Source organism: Epinephelus moara, chromosome 6, assembly GCF_006386435.1.
Source record: "Epinephelus moara isolate mb chromosome 6, YSFRI_EMoa_1.0, whole genome shotgun sequence".
NCBI lineage: Eukaryota > Metazoa > Chordata > Actinopteri > Perciformes > Serranidae > Epinephelus > Epinephelus moara.
In genome coordinates this window covers 23,403,293-23,427,122 of record NC_065511.1, presented here as the reverse complement: position 1 = coordinate 23,427,122, position 23,830 = coordinate 23,403,293, and the positions used below count along the sequence as shown (strand labels likewise).

At 41.3% G+C, this 23,830-nt stretch overlaps 2 protein-coding genes across 2 annotated transcripts; both read right to left on the bottom strand.

Moving 5' to 3' along the window:
- Window positions 1–1,627: 1,627 nt before the first annotated feature.
- On the bottom strand, window positions 1,628–8,239 carry LOC126392299 (protein FAM8A1-like). The gene is made up of 5 exons (XM_050047624.1): window positions 7,722–8,239; window positions 5,259–5,379; window positions 4,634–4,757; window positions 3,830–3,969; window positions 1,628–3,729 (listed from the first exon to the last, which is right to left on the bottom strand). The coding sequence occupies exons 1-5, from the start codon at window positions 8,188–8,190 to the stop codon at window positions 3,585–3,587; spliced, it is 999 nt and encodes a 332-aa protein (XP_049903581.1). The 5' UTR covers window positions 8,191–8,239; the 3' UTR covers window positions 1,628–3,584.
- Window positions 8,240–9,945: 1,706 nt separating this feature from the next.
- Window positions 9,946–10,864, bottom strand: fabp4b (fatty acid binding protein 4b). The gene is made up of 4 exons (XM_050047744.1): window positions 10,677–10,864; window positions 10,404–10,579; window positions 10,217–10,318; window positions 9,946–10,093 (listed from the first exon to the last, which is right to left on the bottom strand). The coding sequence occupies exons 1-4, from the start codon at window positions 10,747–10,749 to the stop codon at window positions 10,043–10,045; spliced, it is 402 nt and encodes a 133-aa protein (XP_049903701.1). The 5' UTR covers window positions 10,750–10,864; the 3' UTR covers window positions 9,946–10,042.
- Window positions 10,865–23,830: the final 12,966 nt, after the last annotated feature.

The following is a 23,830-nucleotide window of genomic DNA, read 5'->3' as shown; positions in this document are numbered from 1 at the left end:
AATGAGTTCATTCATAATTTATTGGTGTTGTAAATGGCAGCACGTCCAAATGGTACAGTGCTGTTGTGATGCCCACAGCCAGTTTAGATTATTGATTGATAGCTCAGTTCAGTTCAGTTTGTTGCACATTAGAACACTTATTTTTGGGTTTTCATCATCTAAAGTTGTGGATGAAAGAGAATCGACACCCTTGCTTGACACAGGTTCAAACCACAAACCCGCTGTTTTTGAATATCCTATCAATCGCAGGAAAGTCTCCAATCACTCCAGTCTGTTCTTTTTTGTTTGGATAATGTCGTGCATCCCCGTTCCGTCAACAATCAACGAGGTGCAGACCTTCCTCTGCATCATTGGTGAAGAGAAAGTACAATGAGAGCTGGATTAAGCAGTGACCCCTCTATCACCATCTGGTATCAGCCCCACCTACAATTTTAAGTAGTGTCTGTGGGGAAAACGCAAAACAGTTATGGTTTAGGTACATGTCTGTATGGGTTTCGTACAGTTCTAAGGGTACTAAAATGAAAGTGTTTGATGGAAATGCAGGTAGTGAAACCCTTTTTTAGAATCAAAGCCCTTTCCATCTTTAATAAATTTTTCAATGGACCATCCTTTGACTTTGATAAAAACTGCACCCTGTTCTGTAATATCTCAAAGAAATATAATAATATAACAGTATAGAAAAAGCGTGCAACCCACTACCCCCATAATAACTTCTGTACAGTCCCTTATAAATAGAAATTAGCCAGCAGTAAGTCAATATTCAACGCATTGCTTTATTAAATTAACATCAGTGTATGTCAATTAAATTGTCAGTCCCCAAAGTCCTCAAAAGAATAACAAACATTCAAACTGTGTGTGCAAATGTGTGTGTATTTATGCACTTAGACATGCGTGTGTTCCCCATGACACCTCGAGTGTTGGAGCAGGCGTTTGCATCGCTCCCCAGTCAACAGGTCTCCTCTTCATCAACAGCCCTCTCCACTCAGGCAGAACCCAGCCAGCATGTAATTACTGACTCCACTTGAGAGGAATACCAACAGGCACAGACACACTGGGAGGAACAACAACAACAACGCTGAGCAGCATTTCAGTTCATAGCACCTTTCCATAACTTCACAACACCTGGAGCCTGATGGTATGTGTGTGTATGTGAGGAGCAAAAGCCAGCTGCCATTTTAGTTCTTCTTCTAATGAATGAGCCGTGACTTTAAGGACACAAATTGTGTCATTCACAGAGAATATTTTAGTCCAGTTGAGCCCAGATTGTTTACCTTGTCCCTCTGCCCTGTACGTGGCCCTGTTCAGAAACAGACACATGGCTGTCAGGGAAAGCTGTGAGCCCTCCATGCTGCCTGTAGATGACTCCCTTGTTAAAAGAGCCAGAGAGGGTGGCAGGAACTCAGGCTGGACACCTCACCAACTCGATGCCGTATGGCATGCCATGTGGCAGCAAGGAACTAGATCTGTCAAGCAACAAAACAACAGACATGGAAAATGGGGAATGGAAAAGACGGTTTTTGCACAGAGTTGAAGTGAGGATACGCTCACCTTCTCTCAGCCCTTTGTGTCTGAGTTCACCCTCTTCATCTGAGGTGATTTATAATTGAACAAAGAACAAAGTAAGCCGTTTGATGGATGGACCTCCCATTTATTTTTACAGTCAGTGGCAATAGCAGTAATCACTTCTCAGCGCTGCCATCATTACTGTCACATTAGGATTCCTATTCATAGACACAAGGATGATCCCTGCTGTGATTTAAACACATTATTAGGGTTTTTAATAATAACTGATTGATATTTGTTAATTCACTGCAGGGGCTGTGAGGTTTATTGCAACATTAAGTGGTTTCACACAAAGGTCTGTCGTAAATTATAGTAATAATTGTTCCCTTGAGCTTTTCTGAAATCTTCCTCCTGCACATTCCCTTTGGATACAAGCCAGAGCATGTCGATATAAAAATAGATTACAAACATGCCTCAACTCCAAATAAAGCCACACTCTCACTCATCAGTATACAGCGCAGTAATGGTTGTGGGAAGTGTCTGCCCACACTTTTCTCTTCCTCAGTAAAGCCCTTCACAACCATGAGTTATATTATTCGGTTGCCTACAGTAATGGCACAGTGCATGGCAGCAGCATGCGGAGGGGGGCTTGCTCAGTAATCTGGGAGTACCATCTGCGGCTGTCAGCCGAAGCTGCCACTTAGTGGGTCTAACACAATCACCACGTCACCCCTTTGCCAACAATTGGAGCTTCAACGGTTCTCTCCGAGTACAGGTGACATGCCAGAAAAGTCAAAAGATGGGAGATGTGTCTTGAAATTAGTTGATTCAGGTTGGGCCTCGATTTAATAGAAAATGATTAGTTTTCTGGGCAGATGGTTGAATGTGATTAACTTTCTGTGATGCTAAATCAGGATCAGATTTTAGTTTAAAAATATTTCATGCAGGTGACAGTGCTGAGGGCTTATTCTGCATGATGCATCAACACAGGCAGAGAGATGCCTGTATGACCAATAAATATACACTAGGTGGAGCCAAAGTCCTGTAACTTGGAAGAATGTGATCACTGGGTTTGTAATACATAATCTTTTATAATTTCAGCTTCTCACAACAGAGCAAATAATCAATTAATAATCAGGTTAATTTATTGTGACATATTTAACTGGGAGAAAAAACACCAATGCATTGTATTTTCTTAAAGAAATTAGACTGGAATATCTTCACGAATTCTTACTGTGGAAGTAAAGAGCAATTTAAACAAAATTTTACTGTGGCATACTACATGGAAAACGTACAAATGACCATATCGAGGCCACTTAATTAGTATCAAAAGCTTGTAAAAGACAGACATCTCAAACATGCAGGTAAATAGTGGGGATTTCATTTAATTTTCTTGAATGCAAAAACCTGTTAATCACATAAAATGTGTCATACATTAACTTTTCAATCACACACATGCTGTCAGAGTGAAGGAAGAGCGATTGTGATCAGGTTCACGTTTCCTTTCAATACATTTGAATGTGCCTTAGAATTCAGCAGCTGCAAAAGCCAATCATGATCCATTACTCCTGCAGTGATGAAGGTCAGCGACTTAAAGTTAAAAGGTCTGAGCATCGAAATCTTAAGACAAAGTTTTAAATATAAAGAGATACTGAAGGTTTAATCTCAAGAATGCATGAATAGCAACTTTAATACTTGTGATACGAGACATTCACCCTTAATCTGGAAGATTAGTATTTAAAAAGAGGCAAATGTTGTGTTATTGAAATTCTGGAAAATACCATCATCATCCCTGTCTTCAAAAGGAGACATACATTTGGCACAGGAACAGTTTCTGAAAGCAGCATGTCGAAATACATGCAGAGATACAGTATGTGTCTGAGACAAACCAAACCCGAGTTGTTGGGAACTGAAATAGTTCATACTGATGTGTATCAAACTCGCTGCGACCGTCTTAATGCTCCTGCGTGTTCTGACGATACCTTGAAAGGCTGAAGTCTGAGTTCTGCAGGCATTTAAAGAAACACACACACGGTGCCTGCTCAGCGTTACTGTAGGACTCTCTTCTAGGTCCTTCTACGTCATCTGATCCTAGAGCGCTTCACGACAATTGTACCAGCTACCATATCATACACAGTCCTGTTGTGCTGGAAGAACAGAAGTGTGATGAAGGCCGGGAAAAAGAAGGCAATTGAAAAGTTCTTGTTCAAGGCCCGGACAGTTGATCTGTGGAAGCAGACAGAAACAGTGATTACAGTACATACAGGGGAGACAAACATTCATTATGAAAATTCTGGAAGCTGTCCTTTAAAAAGGAACTACTCACGCAGAGAGGGACACATTAGTTGCTGGCACTACAAGCACCCTGTTAGGCTGAACCAGAACTGATGAGTCACACGTGACAACTCTGAGTCCGACGAGAAACTTCCCTGGAGTGGCTCCTCCTGCTCCCCAAATGCACACAATCTGTAGGGAGAATAGTGTAGCAGCTGTCACTGAACTGCATGGGAGGCCTTTCCATATGGACACAGGTATTTTTGTAAACATGCATTTTGGCCTTCTGTCCACACTCACTAAAAACGAGCCTTGTGTAAAACTCCGTCCAAGGTGAATAAAACTCTTGTCTACAGTGTTGATGTGTAGACAGGGAAAACTGATTTTTTTTTGTCTTTAGACAGCAGTGTGTGTCGTTATGTCCTCTGTGAGGCGTCATAAATGAGGTGGTATTTTGTGCAATGGCAGACCAAAATAGTGCTGCTTCTAACCTTGCAAGCAGGACTTTTTACATGTTTACACATAAATGTACAGTTACTTTTCCACAATATAGAGGACAAGAGGTGTCACTGCTCCAGGTAGCCTTCAGATAATAGCTTTATTTCAGGCTGCTGATTAGCAATCATCATCATCATCTTCTTCTTCACATGGTTATCTCTGCGCCTGTAGGTTTGGTGTACTCTTGACAGCGCTTCACTTGTGTCTTTGCATTTTCATTTGAAGGGAGATTTTTTTATAACCATATGTATACAAGATTTGTTTGAGGTATAAAGAAGGAAAAACCCGGTTTACAAAAATACCTGTGTCCGTGTGAACTTGGCTTTAGTAAGCATAAAACTTACATGTGAGCACTTACCTCATAAAAACACACTAATATCCGGTACACAAGTGCAACAAGCATCATTTTCTGTAGCTCCTCCATCGACGTGTCCTCATCTATTTCCTCCACTATGAAATGCATGGCAAATTTTGAAACATCCCTGAAAAGCAAATACATTTTTATGATGTTATTCCAAAGAGGGCTGCAATGATTAGTTGACTTATTGATGACTAATCGACTATTAAAATAATCGGTGACTATTTTAGTAGTCGACTAATCGGTTTGAATAATTTTTCATAGAAAAGTACTATAAAGTACCTCATAATACTTATTTCAGCTTCTTACATTCAAATATTGGCAGCTTTACACACTCTCCCATGACGGTGAACTAAAGCCCTTTGGCATGAGTACGAAACAAGACATTAGATGACATAATTTTGGGATTTGGGAGAGACAGACCGACATTTTTCAACATTTTAACACATTTTTCAATAAAATGATTAGTCGACTAATCGAAGAAATAATCGACAGATTAGTCGACAAAGAAAATAATCGTTAGTTGCAGCCCTAATTCCAAATAGTGTTAATTCAATTATTGGTTTTGTTTCTTTAAAAGGATGAAAAACACAATCCACTGCTTTCAGAAATTAAAGAAACTCACTTGATTCCACTTAGATGCATAATACTGATGATTATGGTTGCTTTGATGAAAAACAGAATGAAGAAATCCACCATCTCGGCCAGGAGTCTTTGGAGAGGTGAGGGAATGCTGTACTCCCGACCTGGTGAAAAGGAGTCAAAACAAGCAAAGCAAATTCAAGCAGGCACAGTAAACAATATGGTCAAACACACTAATGATACACACCCTACTGTGACTGTTGAATGTGTCATTGCAAAAACTTTTTTCATGTGTGCTGCTGTAACAGTCCACACTCCTCTGGGGAGGTTTTCCAAAAGATTCAGGACCCAGCCTGCATGGATTTATCCTTATTCGGCCATAAGAGCATTTGATTTAATTTGATTTGATTTCACTTCATTATCAGAAAAAAAATCTGAAATTTGTCTTGCATCTCAGGACATTGACTGTTTCACATAAATACAAAACATCCTTAAATACAAATAAACAAAGCAACATCTAACTAAACAACAAAACCATACCACAAATGCTACGAATCACATCAGATTTACATAAAGTGGATGCAGTGCAACAAATTAATCATTCCTATTACATTCAGTGTTGGAATCAGGTACACTGAGCCTAATTAGAAGTCATGACCTAATTTAACAGGTCTGACCAACTGTGGAACAAAAGAGTTCCTCAACCTGCATAATAAAGCCTGTGGATCTCTAAATCTTCTGTGTGAAGGCAAAGGCTGATATTTTTCAAATGAAATGTGAGAGGGATTTGAAGTTTTTAACTATCAGAGACTATATTATTTTAGTATACGCAGGTTGAAAACTTGACTCAAGCATATGACCCACAATCTTTGAGCAAATCTAGCCAGTCTATATTTAAGCTTTTACGTTTTTACCATACACTGATTCCAGACTGCAAAACACTCTGTATTATAGATTGGAATAGCAATAACAGGATATGTTTGTTTGCTCCAAATGACCAAAGTTTCTAAAAGGGGAACACCACCTAAAAGTTCCAATATGGTATTCCCATGGCCTTGAAAAGTTCAATCAGTATTTGTGAACATGACCTACTCTCTCTCAAAGCCAGAAACCAGAGAAGTAAGTCTCAAACTTGTGATGTCATAAAGTATAAAGCTGGAGCTCCTCCATAGACAATAAATGGGAGGCTGATTTTGTGGACCCACAGAATGTCTTTTTTTCACCCAAATGAGCTTTATTGTAATGTAGTGTTTTCACTTCTAAAAAAGAAAATGTACCCACATGCTTAGAACATTGTGCTCTCAGTGTCACCTATAACATCTTTCACAATTCATTGTCTGTGGAGCAGCTCCAGACTTTATACTCCATGACCAGGGGCACAAATATAAATAGCGCAGGCAGTGCGTTTGCACTGGGGCATGTGGGGTGGAGGGGCCTGACTGCCACCTGGAAATGCGCCCGTGTTCAAAGAAGAGTTAAGTTAAGTTAAGTTCAGTTAAATAAAAAATGGTGCGAGTTTCTACATATGCCCTCAAAAAGGCAAACCTACCTAAACCTATTCTACATAAACTATAAAACTTCAATAATTTCCTGTTTTCTTAGGCTTTCGTTTTTGTCATATGCAGATATGTAATGATTTCTGGGTAATATGTATGGTGACATCCAATATCAAGTTCAATCATGTAACCAGACGATTCAATTTACAGTAGCGAGTTTAGGTGCCAAATCTCTTAGGACTGACAAGCTGGGCACATCTGCAAGTGGATAAAACATAAAAGAGGCAGAAAGACACACTGTTGGTAAAATACATATATGCCTATGAGTGTGTGCGTGTGTGTGCTTCATAACCAGTAACTAGCGCACATTAGGGCCCGTCATAATACCTTGCACTGGGGCCCATGGTAATTACCTTAAGCCACTGTCTATGACATAACAAATTTGTGTTTTAGCACTCTAGTTTTGGGAACTGGAACACAGCTGTTCATGGTTACTAATATTTTTGTAACAGATTAATCTTAAATCTGAGTAATAACATGCTTGAATTTTTAAAGTGTGTGTAGCTCCCCTTTAAGAGAGTAAATGCCTTGCTGTACCTTACTACAAATGTAATATGTGCACTCAAGAATAAAGCAGCGTCCACACAGATGCCCAAATATGTGTAGGTGGATATTTGTTCAATCTGGGTGTTGTGGACAGTAACTGGAGTTTAGGTGTGTGCTGGAAGACCAATGGGGCATTTAATGCACGGTGACCATGTCAATAATGTGGTCAAACCATCAGTTGGTATGTTCTCACGTTGAATAAACAAAGGGTGCATACTGAGTCCTGTGCCCTGTGTGATAAATGCTGGCCTGAAGTTAACCTGTAGAAGTACAGTGAACACAGCACAGATGCTCAGGCACCATTATTTGGTTGTTGGGTATCTGGCAACGTTAAGTGGTTGTCTGTAACCCCACATTTTAACAACCTGGAGAATAAACATTCAGTCAAAGTTAGCAGCTTTTACCTGGTCTCTGTGCATTTCCATTCTCCTGCGGCTGCTGCTGCTGCGGCTGAGCGGCCACCGCACCCCCGCCAGCGGCTTCACCTGCCCGGCTGCTTTGGGAGGTGACAGCAGATGGATAAGGCGACAGCGGAAGACCAAACGCACCGGTATACCAGCTGTGGGAGTTGATATCAAGCGGTGTCGTCGAGGTCCCACTGTCCGACTGTAAATAATACGGGTAGGACATGGCTGACGCTGCCATCCAGCTCTGCCAGTTCATATACCCAGTGTAGTACTGCCACATCCACCCCTGCAGCTTCTCGCAGTACTCCGTCGTGGAGCGGCTCTCACCGGCGTCTTTCTTGCCCTCGACATTCTTGTGACTGCCTATTCTTTGGGTAACCTCGTCAACGAGTTGCTTTTCTGTGTTTGCAAAAGGTTTATTCTTTTCCTTATTGACTTCCATGTTTGTGTTTTCTTCGTCAGCCATGTTTGATGATTGCGTCGCGTCACGTACGACGTCTTCCGGATCATTTCATCTGGATGACGACAAGATAACTGTAAAGTAAACATTATAATCGCGGAAACATTACTGTTGTTGACTAAAATGAATCAAATATTCTTTTGCTAAAGACAGACAAACTCTCATAAAAATCTTGTCCATGTCGCGACTAAATATTCTCGCCTATCCCACCCCTTTATTAGGATATAGTGGTACAGTCCAATCATTGCCTGCTATTACAAGTATCAGCCGCAAGGGGGTGGCATTGCTGCGAGATATAAACTGCAGTGAGATTATAACATTTGGGTTCTTCATGTGCACATTATGTAATAATTTACATGAGCAGGTAAAGCAAAACGACATATAATGTTACTTTAGTTAATTTTGCTACATGCAGCTATGATTATTACACCTTTAAATGGTTCTTAAGTGATTAGAAGATTATCTCAAAATTATTGTAGCCTAGTTTTGAAGAAGATTTCAATTATTTATTGCTGCAAACATTTGCTAGAATAAATACTTCACATTGTTGGCTGCTGCTCAGACTCAAGCAGTATAATACATCACTTTAGGTTTAGTTAATGTATCATAGATAAAATAATCGAGTATAACTACAAGTATTTAAAAAAACTGAAATAATGAATGAAATGGGTATAACCACTGGATCCTTTCAACAAAGCAGCTCAGTTGAGCAAGAACAGTTTCTAAGAATTCATCAGCTCATGGTGTGATTGTGTTTAAAAGGGTAAAACCATTTCAAAGGAGGTCCACTTCTTAAAACCTTCACCCAAACACTACCCGAGTAAGCTTAATCCTTAACAATGGGGTATTCAGAAATATAAAATGAGTCTGGGAGAACTCAACGTGCTCTCCATGCCCTCTGTTATATGTAGTTGAACAGAAATTTGCAGAAAACTTCGAGACATATGCAATATACTTAAAACAAAGTACGTGTGCATGTGGCATGGTCTTATATAATGTGGCACTCAAGATAACGAAACAGCTTTTCATTAGCGAGCACTCATTGTTGCCCGACCACCACCCGGGGTCACAGTCATTCACCAAATCCTGGAAATCTTTTGGATAATTTGGGCCTCAACCTACTGCCCCAAAGAACCCTAATTAACACAAATTATGTGCACTTGCTTGAGCTCCACGTCTGTGCATCCAAGACAAGAGAGGCCTGGCACAAATGAGAGGTCAGTGCTCTGACCCCAAGCAGGGATTTGGCCTTCCCACCTCCCATTCACCCACATCTTTGTCATGGGAGGGCTGCCCTGATATGACATGTTGCTTTTCCTTGTTTGAACAATAGGCCTCTGTAAAGCCCCCTGACTGTGTCTAATAGCTTTAAAGATTGGGAGCCATGAGGGGTTTTAAAAATTAAGTAGCTATTGTATCGAATGTTATACCAACATGTTGGAAATACGAAACAGCATTCAAGCTTAAAAAACGTAATTAGCACATTGAAAATAAAGATTGGTGTTTGTATTTGTTGAGACAATAAAGTTCTTGTGTGAAGTTCTGTTTCAGGAATGATCAGCTATATTTCTAGTATTGATAAAAGCTTAACACACTCCAATTTAAATTGAGTTTTGCTCCCTTTGCAAGTGTGTACCAGCATTTAAAATCTGAGGACAATGTATTAAAAAAGGAAGCATGCAAATCACATCATTTGCATATAATGTGCAACCCAACACACAACACTTATTTGGTTATATTCATGCACAACTATTACACAGGTTGAAGTGTCACAGTTCAGACTTTATTGGCATGTTTGGCATCAGTGCATTTGGCATCTTGTAGTGGAACAAAGGTCCATACTGAACATGAGGTTTAATTAAGCTTTCTCATAGGTCCTCACTGCAACCACATCATCCATGATGCATTTCTGTTGAGACAATAGTCAGAATGTTAGATCTCACATTGCAATCCAAGATAAAATGCAGATATAACCATTTAAAGTTAAAAGGATGCATTTGAAAATGAGATCTACATGCAGTTAATTACTCACAGCTGTTAGTTTTCCATCTTGAATCTCTCTTTCTAGTGTCGTCTTCTTTCCATCCCAGCTCTGCTCTTGCACGAGTTTGCCGTTGTCAAAAGTGATGATAGTCTGAAAACAAATTTAAAAAATGTAAAAATGTGTCAGAAGCACTATGTTGAGTCTTTAAAATGAGGCTGACAAAAGGATTACCCACCTTGGTTTTTCGGCCGTCTGCAGTCGTCTCCTCGAACTCCTCGCTCAGCTTGAACTTGATCTCAGTGGTCTTGAAAGTCGTCTCAGACTTCATTGAAACAACTCCAGCATCGTCCACGCTGATCACCAGGTTAGGCTTCGCCATGTTGCCCATTTGGCGGGTGGCGAAGCCCACACCTTCAACACAATGAATAAGATGCTGTTGGGATCATGCTGTCTGCTAACGAATCATTCAACGATGCATTAATCTGATTAATATCAAACATGCACCTACCGAGTGCCTTCATATACTCATCAAAGTTCTCGCTGGAAGTCAGAGTCCAGGTCCCGACAAACTGCTCGACCATGATGGTGATGGTGAGGATGAATCTCAGTCTGCTACACAAACACAAGGAGCGTCAGGATCCTCCGGTGAAGCGCACAGAGAGACTGAGGCTCAGGGGAAATGACATATTTGAAGCCTGGTCGAACACGTGCTTGATTCGGGGCTGACCAATAAAGAGCAGGTGCTGCCGTTGCCATGGAAACGACGGGGATTAGGTGGGCGTGTTTTTTTAAATCAGATTTTCATGATGTGTTTGATGGCAGCGGTGAAAATGGGAGTTTATCCCGGGTCTGCTGACTGCAGCATTTAAGTGCTGCAATAACATGACCTGATAGGATTTTGGTGTGTGTGGTTTTATGTCGCCCCTGCAGGAGGAAGGATGCAGACGGTTTTTTTCCCTTAAATTATACATCATGCTCAATTGTGCAAATATACATTGCCGAATTTACCTTTATATGAAATATGCTTATAAATAACTAGTTTTTACTCTTGATATAATCATGTGATGGGTGATGGTGATGATGTTGACGTTGATGATGATGACAGTGGTGTTAATGTTGATACTGATGGATGCTGTTTATGACCATTGTTGTTACAGATCACTGTTGTTGAGTATTTATATTCTCATGTGTTATTTCATGTCTTTTTAAGTGTGTTTTTTACTTGCTTTGCAACTAATTGCCCTCTAGGGTCAAAATAAAGTTGAAGTTGAAAAAATTGAAAATTGAGCTTTTTTGTATAGGTGAAGTTGACCTATTAAGAGATTTAGAAATAGTTTATATCATAAGCAGCTATAGCTAGAATATCTTTCACTACAATTGTATTTACTGATCATAAATTCCTGTTCTGTGTAAAAAATCTGTGTAAAACTTACCCAGATTTCACATATCACACCATAAACAGCACCACTCCCTCTGAGTGAATGGTGATACTGGATTTGACCAGCAGATGGCGCCTGTGAAAAGCAAATAAAAGTTATTAGCCCAGGAGTGTCAAACTCATTTTAGTGCATGGGCCACATACAGATTTGATCTTAGATGGGCCGGGCCAATAAAACCATCGCACAATAACCTTTAAGTACCATCAGCTCTAATATTTTCCTTTTCAACAGTATGTCTTTCCACATTTAGTCAGTCTTTACATGTGCATTTATCCATACATTTCCTGATACAAATTATTTTGAACTGAAGCTGCTGATTGACAATATTTTGCACAATGTCCAATATCTTTAAACAAGGTTACAGTAGGTATTCACTGTTACACCAGAGAAGTGTATTCTTGTCAAGATGGCAAAGCCTCTGAGGTAGAATTTTACATGAAGTAGGCAACGCCTCTTAGTCCAGTCATCAAGTGGGCCAGATAGCACCCTTTGGTGGGCCGGTTCTAGACCATGGGCCGTATGTTTGAAACCTCTGTCTTAGAGGATCTCTTCATAACTGAGCATGTTTGGCACACTTTATAAAATATGTAAGTGTTGAAATAGATAGATAGATAGATAGATAGATAGATAGATAGATAACTTGGTGCCTTAACAACACTATAAAAACACTACAGCAGAAATCAATCAGGTATCAGTGGATTGTGTCTAAATGTCAGACCGTCTAGCACTGCCTCCCAATGGTTTCAGTGATACATTACACAGTAGGCCTTAAAACACACAGCCTTTGAGTTAAAGTTGCACTGAGAGAAAATAAAACTAAAAACACAAAAAAGTTGATCAACTTTATCTTCTCGTTCTGCTGTTTGAGTAACTCTCCGATCTACTTTAAGGCTTTTCCAGCCATTAATAAAACAATATGTCCTGAACGAGTTGTAAATAAGTACAGACTCAGCTGCTGTATAATAGATGAGATTTCATTTATTTATGTATTTATTTATTTCATCTAAATCCTCTCTATGAACCCTCTCTATCAAACAATAAAACCAAGAGAAACGGGCTATAAATGCCTCTCCTTTTCATGTGGGTTGTCGGCTGAGGTGACGGAGTTCCTGAGTGCCGTTGCTGAGCGTCTCATGGAGATCAAAGTGGGAACGAGTCTTCAGACAGAAATGATTGGCGATGCTCAAAGCAAATCAGATACAGATCAGATGAGCGCCCTGTGACACATATTCTCTGTGGATTAAAATGGATTCAGTTGTTACACCCTTCACTTGTGGCCTCCAACCATGTAATAACTTCACATTTGGGCCAGGGAAATTTGTTTTGTAAAATCACTTTAGACTGCTATGTCACTGCCTGCAACGGTTGTTAAAACATGAAAGCCGACAAATGAAAGACAAAAGCAAAAGTTTCCAGGAATTAGTCAGGTTTTATAAACTGTGCATTCTCTGCTTTACTGTGGTCGAGAAATGATGACATGAATCTTAAGCAAGCATGTAGTTCTTTTATGAGATGAAAAACTCTAAGAACCTTTTTTTATTCTATCATGAGCCTAAAATAGTTCAAACAGAAATAGCAATGCCCTGCTGGTTATGTAATCAGTATGCATAATAATAATAATAATGAAGCTACTGACAGTGATGTAGTTGCAGAGAGATGTCCCCTGAGAGCCCATTTTTATCCTGTTCACTCTAAGAAGAAGAAGAAAAACAGTTTTGCAGCCCCAAATGAGTCCATTTGGCTCCAGGTTCTGCATGTCGTTATAATTCAGTCTCAGTGTTTCCAGCTTTTGATGAGAGATGCTCATTTTTATAAATATTAAACTGTCTAAGAGCACGGGGTGTTACATACATGACAGCCCCTTTGAGGTGGATTCACCCTTTTATCACAGCAGATGTTTGATGTATAATGCAAAATTAGCCATCAATATGAAACCAGAGAAACTGGAATCAATGCATGCCATATAGAAAGGCCGTAATGAGACTGTCACATGGCTGCAATATTTGATTTCATGGTCCAAATGCATTAATTATTCATTAACATCAATGACAGGCAGCAGTGATGTGATAGTCAAAGGGGCTGGGCTGTGATATATCATGGAATGTTGTTTACCAATCCAATAAGCCGATTACTTGTTGTCCTGTCACCCGGGGGGTTTCTGCATACATACAGGTGCCATCCAGCAGGCGCAGTGCCCATCTAATGAACATGAACTCTCACTGGCAGCCACAGAGAAGTCCTTTCCTCCTGGTTTTCATCAACACTTCAGCCCCCATTGATGGGAGAACAGTGGCCACGGACAAAAGCTGTATATACTGTACAAACACAGCTCTGAGCGGCAGCACACTGACTCATTCTTCAGTGTGTGTGAGAACGGAGGGGGACCCCTTTCAGCTCCTTTGTGTTGGTGTCTGTCAACAGTGTAGTTGGAGGCAGAGCCCATTGTGGCGGCCAGTGTTTCGTATTGACACAGGGCCTCGCTCAGCTTGTTCCCAGGGTCCAACCTGAGGACTCATGAATAATGGAGAGAGGATCCTCAGGGCCAAGGGGGAGTTCGCAAGTTGACTGGGCTCGTTATAAACCTGAACTACAGCTTTATACGCCGGCAGGTAAAACTGCGGTCACCACTGATCATGTTGACGGTGAACTTTCGATTTGACACTGAGAGAATGTGGCAGAGGAGTGGTGCTTCATGAAGTGCAAGAAATAAAAAGGGCACAAAACATTTAAAGGTTGAGGGTGTAGGATTCAGGGGAATATATTGGCAGAAATGGAATGTAATATAGTAGGCATATTTTCTTTAGTGTATACCTGAAGACAAGAACTGTTGTGTTTTCGTTACCTTATGCGAGATTTATACTTCTGCGTCGAATCCAAGCCTTACCTACAGTGTAGGGCTCTATAGTTGTGAGCTGAAACCATTTCCTCAGTGGAAATGAAGCTTTTATTTACTTTAATTTCACAGATAGGAAACAAAAAATTGTAAAGACAATAAAGCCCCCACAAAATAGCATTTTAAATCTTGTGTGTGATTTATCCTTTGGGATTTATACTTTGGGAATTATCTCTCCGCTCCTCACTAGGCTAATTTATACAATGTAAAATGCCATAGGCTTGTGCTAATAATGTTAGCATGTAACATTTGTGTGGAAAGGTGTTTAGCATAAGACAGTTGTTTTGTCAGTGAATCTTGTGAGTTGTAGTGGAGTCAAATTTTGTAACATTACCTTTGTTAAATGTTGCTGTTGTCCCTGGCCTCATATGAGTAGGAAAATTCCGCTAGCTGCTAGGCTAATTTATACAATGTAAAATGCCATAGGCTTGTGCTAAAAACATTAGCATGTTGTATTTATGGGGAAAATGTGTCCAGCCAAAGACAAGTGCTTTGTCTGTGAATGCTGTGAAGCCAAGCCAATTTGTGTACTTGTGTTTAAAGACTAGTGTTTTGGAGATGCAACTGCAGAGTGACACAGACAGACCACCGCACAAGTAGGCCTATAAATGCTCACAACAATGTAGGCCACATGCGTAGGCTACGGCATAGGCTCTAATGATGCAAAAGTATAAATCCAGCCTTAGAATGAGCCGTTTATATTTACATACGAGCGGGTCCTTTCCCACAGAGTCTGCCATATTGTTCTACTGTAGCCCAGAACGGACAAACCAAACACTAGCTCTGGACAGCGCCGTTCACGTTTTTGCATTGGTCACCATAGTTAGAAGCCACTCCTCAGTAAGAGTGTCGCAAAAAACACCAATATTTTTATTGTGAAGCTTCGTTAAGTGTTTTAACCAGTTTAAATCACCAGTTTTTGATTTGATGAGGGGGAGACCTCTGGGCATAATTCAGCTCTCGGTAAAACCCTCCTGTACGTCTGGATCTTAGGTTAGCAGAGAAAAAAGGTGAGCACACATTAGCAGGTGCTGGGTAAGCGGCCGTCTCCAACATGCCAAACAGCATTGGGGACTGATTTGTGTTGTGAAACTGCCTTATTTAGTGTTTTTAAAAGCATTAATCACCTGGTCCATTTGTTTTTTTTAGAGGGGGAGAAATAACAACCTATAACACCTGTTCTCAGAGGAAGTAAGTCGTAAGTCTTTTTCACTTCCCCATCTTGTTTGAGTATGTTTTATTGTAGTTCCCCTCTACTACGCTTAAGCCTTTGCCTGAGGTAGGGGATAAATTTCCTCCATGTAGAGATCTAAGCCTTTCAGCAGTGTCTCTCATGCATTGTAGTTGAGACATGCCCATAATCTTTTTGCTTTTTGAACCAAACTCCAAAGGTGATTTAATCATTTTTAGGAGACCTCCTGCTGGCTTGTCCGAGAACCAAAAACAAAGTGTTTAAACCGATGCATCTGAGTCATGATTTTGATTTTGAAACAATTTTCTGTAATAGAAAGGTTTTTCATGCCATCCCTTTCTGTATATGATTTTAACAATAAAAATATGTCTTCACAATGCCAAAAAGTCATGCAGTAAATACAGAACATTTGCAGAGTAAACAAATTAATTTTAAAGGCCTGTTGCACTTGAAAAAAAAAGCTATAATGTAGCTTGTAGGGTTTTTTTTTTAAATGCTGGAAAGATATATTCAAGTTTGATGAGTAAGAGGGACCAGCCAAAATTGGATATGCATAGTTCAGGTTTGGTTCCCAGCAGGTCCCAACCATCTGCTGAGAGGCTCACACGACCTGAGCGACGTGCCCTCTCCTCTTTGCCTTTTTACACGGCTGCTGGATGAGAGGGAACCAGAGGATCGTTCTGTACAGCCAGGATGAAGTGTGTGTGTGTGTGTGTGTGTGTGTGTGTGCGTCTGTGTGTCTGTGTGTGTGTGGCGGAGGTCAGAGAGGTGCCTCTTGCTTGTGTGCTTTGAGCTGTTTCATGCTTCCTGCTTTGATCTTCTCTCTCATCCCTTCATCCCACACGCTCCCTGTGCCTCAGGCTTCTGGTTTGCAGCACACCGACAGTGGGGCTGAAGGGGGATGAAGGCGGGGGGGCGGGATGACTGCCTCTCACAGAGACACTACTTGTTCTGTCGACACAGGGAGAGGTGCAGGGAGAGCTGCCCATGGGGCACAGCCACCGGGTGCAGAGGGCAGTGGGCGGAGGGTTCATTAGGAGCTAAAGTGATGCATACTGTACAGTTCTCTGCTGCTGCTCCTCTTTCATGCTCTCTTAGATCCCCCAGCAGTGGGCTGGAATTCTTGTGTGAAAAACAACTGCCACAGCGCTTAGAGGACGGCCTCCTGACCCCTTACAACATGGGAAAGTGCACCCCTCAGCTGGTAGTTATATAAAGCCCGCCAGAGTCATGAGAATCCCTGATAAATCACTCGGCTTGAGGCCTCTCGTGTCTCTCTGCGTCTCACATGGAACGACTATTTTCTATGGGTCAATGTAATATGCTTTCTGCTAAAGCTTTACACAGGCTGCGTTCAAAGTGTTTTGCCATGTAATCAGTGTGGCAGGAAGTGATAGTTGTGGGACTGCATGACAGTCATCATGTGAATATGTGTCTGAAAAAATCATTTTATCCCCATCCTGTGTCTCCCCTAGAGCCTGAACATCCTCATATAACCCCTCACACACACACACACACACACACACACACACACACACACACACACACTCACAGTCCCCACCATACCCCACCTGCTGAGCCCAGACTGGGAAACACAAAAGCAGAGGCACAGAGCAGAACCCCTAATTGAAGATTAATTGTAAGGGGGGAGTACTTACCTTTATTTAGACATGTGGTAAGTGTTAGGCCGTGACAATTAAGTCAACCATCTCAGCAGATGACTGCACTTAATATTTCATGACACACTTCGAGGGAGGGGGGGGGTTTCAGCCGGTTCTGCCGAGAGATAACCAAGACTTTCATCCCTTTTAAGACGACTACAGGGATCATAAATATCTGTGGTGATTGAGTCATATGGACATAATGATGAATGTGGAGTGAACCAGATAGCAGTAGATGTATGTAACAAGTGCAATACACTATTTTCTTGGGTATTTTTAACAAAAGCCACAAAATACTTGAAAAATAATTGAGGCCAGTGATGCAGTTACAGAGTTTTTTTTTGCACAATTAATCACCTATTTGCACAATAAAACAGCAGAAATACAGCAACAAAAGCTACAGCACGTTGTGCAGGTGAGATTTCAGAAGCAATCTCACTTCAATAAGCATTATAAGTAAATACAAAAGTCATGTAATCAACAAAAGTAAATATATAAGCAAACAGAAAATAGATAAATTAACAAAGTGGAAGTATGTGTGCATTTGAAATAATAAAAACATGTTGCCAGATAAATACAGAACATTTAATTGGTGTCAGCATTTCAAAGTTTTAGTGAAAACTATCTGAAGATATTAAAGGTAAAAATTCCACATGATGAATAGAAAAAAGAGCAAAAAAGATAGAAAAAGGTCACCCAAAGTTTGTTAATTACACAACTGTAGTGTAAAACTAATGTATAGAGACAGATAGAAGCAGCGATGGAATTAACAGTAGGACTTGGTGGGATTCGGATGCATGTTTGTGTGAGTGGGAGAGGGAGAGAAAGAAAGAGTAAAGGGGCTGAGCTAACAGGCTTTCTGCAGATCACTGGCAGTTTGACTGCAGTGGAGAGTAATGGGGCTGGCAGGGCGGAATCAATTACTGGCCACAACAGATTTTCCCACAGGTCGGAGCTTGGGAAAGCAGTACTTTACTGCAGCGCAGACAGCTGGCACAGAGCATCCACTGGGAAAGGGGCCGGCTCGCAAAAAAAGACAGCTTTTTTTTCCTTTTTTTTTTTGATAAACTTGTGACACACCATAAATTGACTCTTTTCTGTTTCTCAGTTCTGTCAAAAATAAAGTCGGATAATGAGATTTGATTTCTAGATTGCATTAGGCAAAGAAAACTGCACATAAACCCCTCAAAAAAACCTTGGCTAAGGTGTTTGAGGCAAGGGCGTAGGTTGTGTTTCAACACATATGAAACAGGGGGTGTTCTTCACCAGGAAACTTTGAGCATCAAACACTTTAAAGTCAAAATAAAAGTCCTCTGTTCATGTCTTTTTTTGGGATCTAAATACTGAGGGGGATATGTCCCTTGTAGACCTATGTTTGAGGTGATGTAAAGGACTATCTTGTACTGTGACACCTTCAGAGACAGACCTATTCTAAAACACAGATTTCCCCTGGCAGTGACCAATCACGTCTTGTAAAGCAGTGCATACACACACACAAAGCAGAGAGAAATGTCTACAGCTTCACTCCACTAATAATTCATATGGCCAGTGCCTGTGAGGTTCCCTTTGCGTGATGTAAACCGGGAGATACATTTCAATTAGAGCCCAAAACACCCCCCTCAACCTTGCCTTACACACTCATACACACACACACGAACACACACTCCATTGATATGCAAACAATGTTTTTCCTGTGGCAACACAATGTGTGGCCTTAAAAGTAGCTCACTCCGCAGTCCTCCTTTCTCTGTGTGGACATCACGTGCCGTCTCCTGTTGCGCTTATTTGGGAAACCAGTCTTGTGATCTGCCTTCCCTCTATTGTGCACTTGCATAAGTTAACTGGTAATGGGCAGCATACTGGTAAACCTTATGAACAATATAATTGTCAGGGGCCATTGTGAAGGAGTGTGCGCCATTGTGGAAAAACTAATGGAATAGATTTATATTTATGCAAGAGTGACTCAGGTCATCCACATTTATTTCAAGAGAGGCTCATGAAGTTGTCCGTATCAGAGTTCAAAGATGTGTTTGAATGTTTTCTAAATGCTGTTCATGCCCTGTAATTGACTCTGAGCCCTGTAATTGGCAGCCGGTAGTGAGATGCCGGTGTCAGTTTTATGACCTGAGGAGCTGTCCTCAAAAAAAAAAAAAGATATTTTTTTAAAGAAAGCTCCTGCTAAACAAAGAAACAAGGAAGTTAACATATCCTCCCTGGCTTTACCTATCCAAAAAGCACAGGGAGAATGGATGCCAACAAAGGCAGGAAGGTAAAGAATGAGAAGGCGGGTGTATTACAATCAAACAGTGGGAATGGGTCTCAGGCCTGGTCTGGTCCCTGCCCAATATAGCGCCTGGGTGCTGAGTGGAACAAGAGGGGACAGACAGGAAGCTGTGGCCCAAAGGATAACATTGTTGCATGGAAGTTGTCTGGGAGACATTTCCCTCAGTCAGACAAGTTATTTAGGACCAACATGGGTGGCATTTTCTCTGCCTTACATAATGCATAGCTCATGCAGCAAAGTTAATACTTTTTTTTTTTACATGCAGCTCTATTTGAATAAAGTATGGCCAAGGCATGATCTCACACATAGAAATGTCCCCCACACGCCCCCCCCCCCCTCAACACACACACAAATGCAAACTTCACTGCAGCAGTTGTTGAATGACAGGTATAAGATGTCAGGATGGTGTGCACACAGGATGCAGGCACGGCTGCGAGCGTCGCTGCTGCCGACAGCCCCAACGGTTGACATAGTAAATCAATCCTGATGGGAGGGTGGGTAGGACGGAGGCGGAGGGGGGGGGTCCAATGGGACTGAGCCGGCCTCTGTCAGACACACTCAGCCACTCAGCCAGCCAGAGAGAGACTGTCGACGGGTGGGAGAACACTCGCCGGGAAGCGCTCACACGGAGATTGAGTTACCACGGAATTAGATCAGGGCTGTGGGAAACAGCACCTCCTAAACACACTCGCACACTCTCGGTCACACACACATAAACACATGCAGACACACCAGCACACACTCAGGCCGCACTCTCGCACACAAAGAGTCACCAAGGGAAACCTGAGGGAAGATTGAGGAAGGCAGCTGGGCACACGCCAGTTTCAAACAAATGCTTGCTTATACCTCTTAGCTTCCTGGCACTGGTTTGAGAGTGGTTTCTTCAAATTGGTGCCGAGTTAGGCCCACGGTCAACAGGCAGACTGGCATGTCCGTGTTATTAAATGTGGAAGATTTAGATGGCAATCATAGGCAAATGAGCTCAGACCAAACACACTTTCTCACATCCAAAATCATCAAAAGCCAACTGGAGTAGAGGCGGAGAAAATGTTGTGATGCCACAGTTGAAAAGTCAAGGTTTTTGGGAAGAAAAATCCTAATTATGTTTAATGGATCACAGGAATGTCAGGGCTAATGTGAGGGACCTTGACAGTCAGGTGTGAGGAGAGTGCTTTGTGTCTGCTTAATGGAGACCACATGAACCTGCCTGTCCTGTAGAGCTGGCTGCACTGTAGAGCCCCATTACTATAATAGCATCATAAACAATACTGAAGTGATCCCAAATATACCTAAGCTGCCTATCAACAGAGAGTCATGGGAAAGCCATGTATGGTTTAGTCTGGGGTGGAAGGCAAGAAGTAGGGTTTGTACTGAAACTAGCTAAGGATTTATGTACGCATCTGTTGCACAAGCACCACACTTTACGCAGTGAAGAGCAACATAGATGCCTACATGAGAAACACCATCCAGACAGGGAGTGTGCAGGCCGCGGGAGTTTTTCACCACAGGATTATGCACATGTTAAGGTCCATAAATCGACCATGTGGGAGTACAGGAGTATATAAATGCATGAAATGGATGAAGGTAGCGAGATTTTTAGTGAAAGTGTGCGCTGACAGGGAGGGGAAGGGGAGTGTTGGGGTTAGTGTGAAGGTTCATCCACACTCTGAATGACTGAAGCTTGCACATTGTATCTGTCACCACTGACACCCCTCTGACATTCTGGGAACAGCGTGTTGGCCCGCAGTTGCTCCCTGGAATCAAGCTCTCATCCACACTTGTCTAGATCCCAACGCACCAAGTTAACAACTGACCTGATGGACAGAGCGGAGAAACAGCTGCTGCTCTACAAGGTACTGGAATGGAAGACAGCAGCAGGGGGGTCACGCTCCCACTGATGGCCTTACCAGACATGTCAGACTCAGGATGCAGGAATTATACCAGCCTCGAGTGCTGTCGTTTCCCAGACCTGACATTTGGCTGCTGTTTTTATATGGTATTTCATGTACTTTGTATGTCTATCTAAATGATGGCAGGGTTACGTTAAAGTAGCAATACCACACTATAAAAACAGTTCATTACAACTAAATGTCCTTGAAAAATATACTTGAGGAAATGTACAGAAGCACTGGCAAGAAAGTGTCAAAAATAATAGCAGTCATAATCCAGAATGGTGTCTGAAAAAGAAATATTATTATAGAATTGGATCATTGTTATTCATGAACCGACATGTGAGCAGTATTTAAGTGTTCTAAAAAAAAAACAGACTCCATTACTAAGTTTGTTTTAGCAAAAATGTATGTGTTTGGGAAGTACTTAGCTTATGACTGGATAAATGAGACTTTAGCCGTATTCACACAAGACTAGTATTACCTTGGGACTTCTAGTTGTAATAATTGAGGAGGTCGTATGCGATCTTTATCCTGTGCAAATCTGCCACGTCCTACTTTGTCCATATTTCACCAAACACAGAGTGTCGTGCGACATTATTAGTCCCATGCAAATCAGCATCGCTTTCGATTTCAGGTTGCATTTAGGGCTGCCCCTGACTAAGAGTTTTTCTAGTCGGCCAATAGTCATCATTTAGGGCCATTAGTTGACTAGTCACCCTCATATTTACAATATTAATTTGATTATGAAAATTACATATTTTGGGCGAGGCAACACAATGGTTTGAGTTGAAGGTGTGAGAAAGAATAGTATCAGTAACATTGTTAACACTGTGCTACATTACAGAGAAATACAAAACCGTACTAATGAACCTTCATTAATATAGGCCTATATTTTATCTACAAGTGCACGTCACACACTGAGCGAGCCGCCTGTTAATGACGCTGTGGGCTAATGGGCATGTAGCTACTTCCATGTTTCAGATGATACGTCATGTTTGTAGTCGACCAATGAAGATGAGTTTACATATCACCTTGGGTTCGTCCTTCACCTTCTCAAAATGATCCCACACTTTGGATTTCCTGCCCGACATGTTATTAACTAGCCTGTGTAATAACCGCAGGTACCAGCCCTGGAAATTAACATGACTCCTGTCTGACTGCTGAGCATGGCCACTTCCTGTGTCTGTCCTTTCAAATTAAATTCCCACATGGTCCAGTCATATAGGTTTTGATTTATTTTGACAAGGTGTAGCTCCTAAGAGAGTTCCGGGCTGTTGTTTTTTGTTGTTGTTGTTGTTTTTTCTGCGACTAAGCGACCAATGAAATCTTGCCGATGAATGATCTTTCTGGTTGACTAACGTTTGATCGACTATTAGGGGGCGGCCCTAATTGTATTTAGGTTATCTGTTTTCCACATGCATCGTTTCTGCCTCATTCTGGTTACGGAGGCTACATTGGCAATGATAAACAAAAGGCTGTGCGCATCATATTCAGGGGGTAATGTCAGTAAATTCAGGTAAACACATATTTGAAGTGCCCAGATATACTAGTCCTGTGTGAAAAGGTCATTTGATTATACTGCACAAGCTGTGTGAGAGTTCAATGTAGTTTTGCTGTTGCTAAACGTGGTCCCCAATCAACCAATAAATCCATATGTTTGTTCTCCATGGAGGCGTGCAAGAAAAACAAGGTTTTCTTCACAAATTCAAGGTAGCAGGACACGAACAACTGATTTACAAATGGTTATTTCTGGGTTAAGTATTCCTCAAAATTAACATGAACTTATTAAACCATGAATAATAAAGTTGGTGAGTTTTTTATTTAGATCATTCATTCATTCAAACATTTGCTTGTATTTATATATAAATATCTGTGTATATATATAGGCAGAAATATCTGTATCTCCTGTCTCTCCGTCCCTGATTCATACTAGATAAACAGTCAGAAGGGATCAGTTACACAGTGGAACATAAACATTGAAAGCTCCCATGTTTTATATAGTTTACCCCCTGACCCAGGCGCATTAGTTGGGTCAAAATTTTCACACCTTCGTCAGACCACCCCTGCTCCCCATCCAGAGTGAGGCACTTGTGCTTTGCCACTTGTGCCCAAGTAGGTTTGTATGTTTTTTTTTAAATGCAGCTCATAAGCAAAACATTCATCTATGGTTGCATGTAGCTCAAGCTTCTAAAAACACGTCTGTCTCTCTTTCCCACTACACGGCAGAGCGAGGTTCACTGTTTTCACCCACTGAGGATGAATGATTTCCTGGGAAGGTCTGTGTGCGCCAGTCAGTTGACC